Genomic DNA, 5,590 nt, shown 5'->3' with positions numbered 1-5,590 from the left:
TCAGTGGTTCTCAACTTCCTAATGCTGTGACCCTTTAATACAGCTCCTCATGTCATGATGACCCCCAACCATAAAATTATTTTTGTGACTACTTCCTAACTGTAATTTTGATACTATTATGAATTGTAATGCAAATATCTGATATGCAACCCCTATGAAAAGGTTGTTCAACTCCCCCCACAAGGGTCCAGTGGCCCACAGGTTGGAAACTGCTGATATCATGGCTCATCAAAGTCCAGTATCATAACCCCAGGTCTTTATCTCTTTCCTCAATCTAAAGTGTGGCTTCTTTGGAAGAGGAGAAAGGGAATGAGTACACGTAAAGGCCACACCACTTTCCAAAGTCCTGATACACAAGGCCCCACCTAACAATACTATTACAGTGTAGACTATAACTATACTTTGAAAATGAACCACACTATTTAAGAATAGAGTAGAAAATCTAGGGTGCCTACTCCGAAATTTTACTCAAGAATGTGGAAGCCTTCTGGAAGAGGACAGGTACATCCTCTTCTCAGAAATCAACTTGAATGATCTGGTTGTCACATAAAGACTTTAACTTGAACAGCTTAGCATGGTGCACATTAAACTACAACCCACATCTTGAATGGATTAAGCAATACCTATATTCATGAAATATGATCAACTCTAGATGTTTTGATGATACTTGAGACTAAAAAGGGAACTAAATTATGTTTCACTCACAACATATAACCCTTCAAGATACGTATATAGGTTTATGAAGCAGCCCTGATAACCTTTAAGATTAAGTACATAGGGTCTCGGGTTCACCCTGTAGATTCCACCACCAGCAAAAACAGTGATTTTTCTATTTCAGTATAATTGTGAGAAGAAACCATTGATATAAAGATTTCCCCACTGAGTTTGAGATTTGGAGGAAGGGAAGACAAACCCGAAATTCCCAGTCAAAGATAACTCCATGTTGGTCTTGAACTCTTTGATATCTAGAGCCGTGCTCAGACAGGGTTCATCAAGACACTTCAGTATTCTTCCACCATGCTCATCATCACCTTCCTGCTGTATTCATAGGCCAAAAATAGAGCAGCATTGGAAGGGATGGCTCGAATCATAGTGGCTTTCATTCCAGAATACAAGGCTAATATTCCTTCATTTCTCACAATATATACAAAGGTTGAGATTAATCCTGCTGGCTGCCCAGACATAGAAAGAACCTGGATTCTGGATTTAATACAGTCCACTGGGAATATGATAAGCCAGAGGCAGATCCCAGCAAAGCCTCCACTTAACATCAAAGGGACAGGGCCTAGTTCATTCTTTGGTCTCCCTGATGCAAAAAACGATCGACTGAGTTCATAACCCCCAAAGAAGAAGAAATAGCCAGGTATTTCCTGGACGAGAGTGGTGGGGAGTCCACGATAGAAGCCTAAGAGACCCTCCTTCATGAAGATACTCTTAACCATAGACCAAACTGTGTTATGGCTTTGTGCTGTCTTCCCTGACATCTTCATTTCATGCGTGGTCTGCAGCCGGCACTTCACGAGCTCAGTGGGGCAGAGGGCCAGCGAAGCAAATGCGGAGGCCAGAGACCCAGCAGTGGCAGTCTGAAAATCGTTCAGCTCTGCGTTCTGGTCCACTCTGGCCACTTTCCTGACAAACTGTTGGCAGAAGCCATAGCACATGAATAGGACAGAGCTCTGGGCGACGTAGGCTAGCAGTGCAGGACTGGTTCCCCTGTATAAGCCCTGGAAGCCCACTTGGTTGTAGGTTTTTAGGAAGCAGTCGGTGAGGCCCTTGTACAGGTTGGGAAATGTCTGCATCTTCACTTTCATGGTGTCGAAGGGCTGCCCAGTCAGCACACACGCTGCGCCCCCAACGGCGCCCGCTGTGAGATCTATGGCGGCTTGGATGGCAGGGTGGACTTCATGTTCGTCCACCCCCTCCCGGGAGTCGTTGGAAGGCAAGTCTCGGTGGGCTATCACGGCCAGCTGCCGCGGGCCCTCTATCTCTGTTTCCCAGCCAAGGCCACGCAACCCAGAGCCTCGGGCCGCCACACTCCCCAGCCGCTTGGGAATAACCCCCCTCCACGCGCATCCACGAGTGCCCCCACTGTCCCCGTGAGCATTGGCAGAATGCTTTCAGAGTCACTTCTCCCATAAATACGTACAAGGAAACGCTTTACTGGAGCTGGGGGTGAGGTCAGTGGCAGAGGTGTGCCTAGTTCGGTGGACCATGGCTGTTAACATCCCCAGTACCACTGCAAGTTGAGAATGGAAGAATGCTTATCCCTTTAGGGGCCAGATTTCCTGGTTTCTTACCATGCAAAATGACACCAGGGAGTACTCTCAGCTAATCTAGTCTGGATTTAAAGGGCACAACCTACCGAAAAAGAGCTAAAATAGAGAACACAGGCCATGCGTGGGGGACCACATCTTTAACTCCAACATTCAGGAAGCAGAGGCAAGTTTTTTAAGTTGGAAGCCAGCCAAGGATACATAACAAAACTCTGCCTCAAAAATGAATAAATGAGAAGACAAACACTTGGAAACCGCTGCTTTTGAGTTGACAGCACAAAACAAAACACCTCTAGCCAGAGAGATGAGAATCTGAGTTGCACAGACAAACTACTTTGGAGGTAAAACCAAATCTGGTGTCAGACTGTGCTGAAAAGCTTTTCATTCAGCTTTCCTGAACTGTACTTAAAAGTGAAGCTTTAGCCAGGTTTAACAGCACACGCCTTTAATCCCAAGCAGAGACAGGCAATTCAGAGTTCAAGGCCAGCCTGGTGTAAAGAGCCAGTTCCATTCCAAAAGAGCCAGGGCTAGCTACATAGAGACCTTGTCTCAAAAACCGAAAAACAGTGAGGCATTAAAATTCAGATTTGCATGGTAAGAGGTGCAAGTGCAACACGGTAAGAGGTAGGCTTCTTTTTTTCTGGCAGATGATGACCTGGCCTTTTCTTTGGAAAAAGCCAGCTGTGGACACTGGGAATTCTTTTCTCTGAGATAACTTTTCTTTAGAGATAATCATCTAGGGCTTTTTAAAGATTTATGAATGCTTCCCTGCATGTATGTGCACCACAGCGTGCCTAGTGCCCATGGAAATCAGAAGAGGGTTGGATCCCATAGAACTGAACTTGCAATTGGCTGTAAGCCACCACTGGGAACCAACCTGGGTCTGCAAGAGCACTAAGTGCTCTTCACCACGAGCCATCTCTCCAGCTCTAATCATCTAATCTCAAATGTGTGTATACCTAAACACCGATTTAACAGGGTCCTTACAGTGAATACACATAGGCTTGCACACAAATTCCTTTTCAGCTGCTGTCTACCTCATTCACACCTAATGTATGCCTGTTTTGAGATGGGGCCTTCATTGATTCAATTTATACAGAAAAATAAACTTCCTATTCTCTGTGAGATGGGGGAAGTTACCAGATTTCATAGGATAGGGATCGTGGATATCAATAACTCTGAGCACAGACTTTAATGAGTTCCTATCTTCACTGCTAATAACCATCAGTAGTAGGTAACATTAGGAACTCTACTGTGAGAAAGATACTGATTCACACATTGATAAGGTTACTCATATTTTTACACAAGTTTCTAAAGGGTCTAGATAACAAAACCATAATTTTTGCATTCAAAAAACTACCCAAATGTAAATCTGTTGTGTACACACAAAATAAAGGTATGGGATAATATATCCTAGGAAGTTGGTATGAGAGGGTGCTTTTTTGTACAATCTCTACATTACTTGTTTATAGGGAATCTTCCTTAGTATTTTAAAACATTATTTCTTTAAAAGGTCTTCAAAACTTGTTCATTGGAATAAGACCTGTATGTAGTTCAGTGATACAGCAACTGCTTAGCATTCCCAAGGCCCAGCATGAGCACACTAGTGAACACACACAAAAAAAGCACTTGTTCACGAATCCAGAAACCCTGAAAAATGTTCAGCTCTATACCATACCAATGCAAGATTTAAATCCCAATTTTCAGTTGTCTTTATCTTTTAAATTTTGCATGACAATCATTCATTATGCCACTTTTTAATATTAATACAAAGGTACCCAGAAACAAACAGTAAAGCTACAGGAATTAGCTGAGTCAACTTCTATGCTGCAGATATTTGAAGCAAACTTTCCAAATGATAAGTTTTGATTTAGAATCTTTGTTGAATCTGAAGCAAACCCTAATTAAAACAGCTGTTCCTAAGCCAGGCCTGGTTATGCACACATGTAATCACAGCACTTGAAAGTAACAGAATTGAGTTCAAGGCCAGCCTAGGCTACACAGTGAGTCAAAAAAGAAAAAAAAATCTTTTTTTTTTTTTCCCCAAGACAGGATTTCTCTGTGGCTTTGGAGGCTGTCCTAGAACTAGCTCTTGTAGACTAGGCTGGTCTCAAACTCACAGAGAGCCACCCGCCTCGGCCTCCAGAGTGCTGGGATTAAAGGCGTCCGCCACCAAAAGTTTCTTTATAAACACTCTATCATTTCAATCCTCTTTAATTCAAGACTGTTTAACACTTATTATGATGCAGTCCAGTGAATGGGAATGTTTCTTTGTTCACTGTTCACTCTCCATATTCCAATTACTGTTCTAAGTACTTCTGTGATATGATTTAAGTCACTAACAGGGCTATTGGAATACCTCCATTTCAGAGATAAGAAAATTGAAGCAAACACAGGAATGCCATAACCTAGAGCAGTTAAGTTTCTGTATTTGGGCTTCAGCAGCTGGTAGTAGAAAAACAGAAGGGCAAATTCTCAATGAAAGGGGCTGGGTGACTTCCATGTTGAACACATATATTTGGCTTGCCAGGGGGGTGCTTTTAAGTATTTCCAGAACACAGTTAAATATATTAAATCTGAAGTTCACATCAGGGTAAAATTATAGATTTGAGAATACAAGTAGAGATAATAATTGAACCAGGACAAGACCAGTGGGTTATTTTATTAAGAAAAAGATGTGCATCCAACATCCTTCCCTTCAAATACTGATGGTCTCCAGGCTTCCCCTGTATCCAAATGTTAGTAAAAACTGGCCAAATATTCTTATCTTCTCCAGTGTCAACTCTTTAACCATGGTAAAATACCTCAGATATATTTAGAGTTTTTCACCTGCCCCTTCCTTAAGAAAACATCACCTTAAGAAACACACTATGGCACAAACCTTTAATCCAAGCCTTCGGGAGGCAGAGGCAGGTGGATCTGAGTTCCAGGCCAGACCGGACTAGATTGAGGTCCAAGACAGCCAGGGCTACCCAGAGAAAAACTGTCTTGAAATTAAAAAAAAAAAAAAAAAAAAAAAAAAAGATTCTAAAGCCACATATTAAGGGAATCTTTCTTAAGCTGCACTGCAGTCATGAGCTTATAAAAACATTTTGGTAAAGGATACATGGCCAGATGTAAGGGGGATTGCCTTCGGAAGCCTGTAAGTATTAAGAAATTTGATTCTGGGCTTGAAGTCTAAATACTTGACTTTACTACACTTTACCACTAATGTTTCCTGACAAACAGAAAATTTAAGTGAGCTTTGCTTTATGAAGCAAGTACTTACAAACCTATCTGGCACAAATTAATTTGAACTATGCTCCTTATCAGTCTGT

The 5,590-nt window shown here is 42.1% G+C and overlaps 1 protein-coding gene across 1 annotated transcript; it reads right to left on the bottom strand.

The window, feature by feature from the left end:
• Positions 1 to 1,001: 1,001 nt before the first annotated feature.
• On the bottom strand, positions 1,002 to 1,814 carry LOC100758204 (mitochondrial ornithine transporter 2). Its single transcript, XM_027397979.2, has one exon. It carries the CDS (start codon positions 1,809 to 1,811, stop codon positions 1,002 to 1,004), a length of 810 nt encoding a protein of 269 aa, XP_027253780.1. The 5' UTR covers positions 1,812 to 1,814.
• Between the last annotated feature and the right edge of the window lie 3,776 nt (positions 1,815 to 5,590).

Source organism: Cricetulus griseus, chromosome 2 (assembly GCF_003668045.3).
Source record: "Cricetulus griseus strain 17A/GY chromosome 2, alternate assembly CriGri-PICRH-1.0, whole genome shotgun sequence".
NCBI lineage: Eukaryota > Metazoa > Chordata > Mammalia > Rodentia > Cricetidae > Cricetulus > Cricetulus griseus.
This window is presented reverse-complemented; position numbering and strand designations above follow the sequence as displayed.

Coding starts and splice junctions, on each gene's coding strand:
- LOC100758204 (XM_027397979.2), bottom strand. CDS start 1,811: ATGAAAGTGAAGATGCAGACATTTCCCAACCTGTACAAGGGCCTCACC.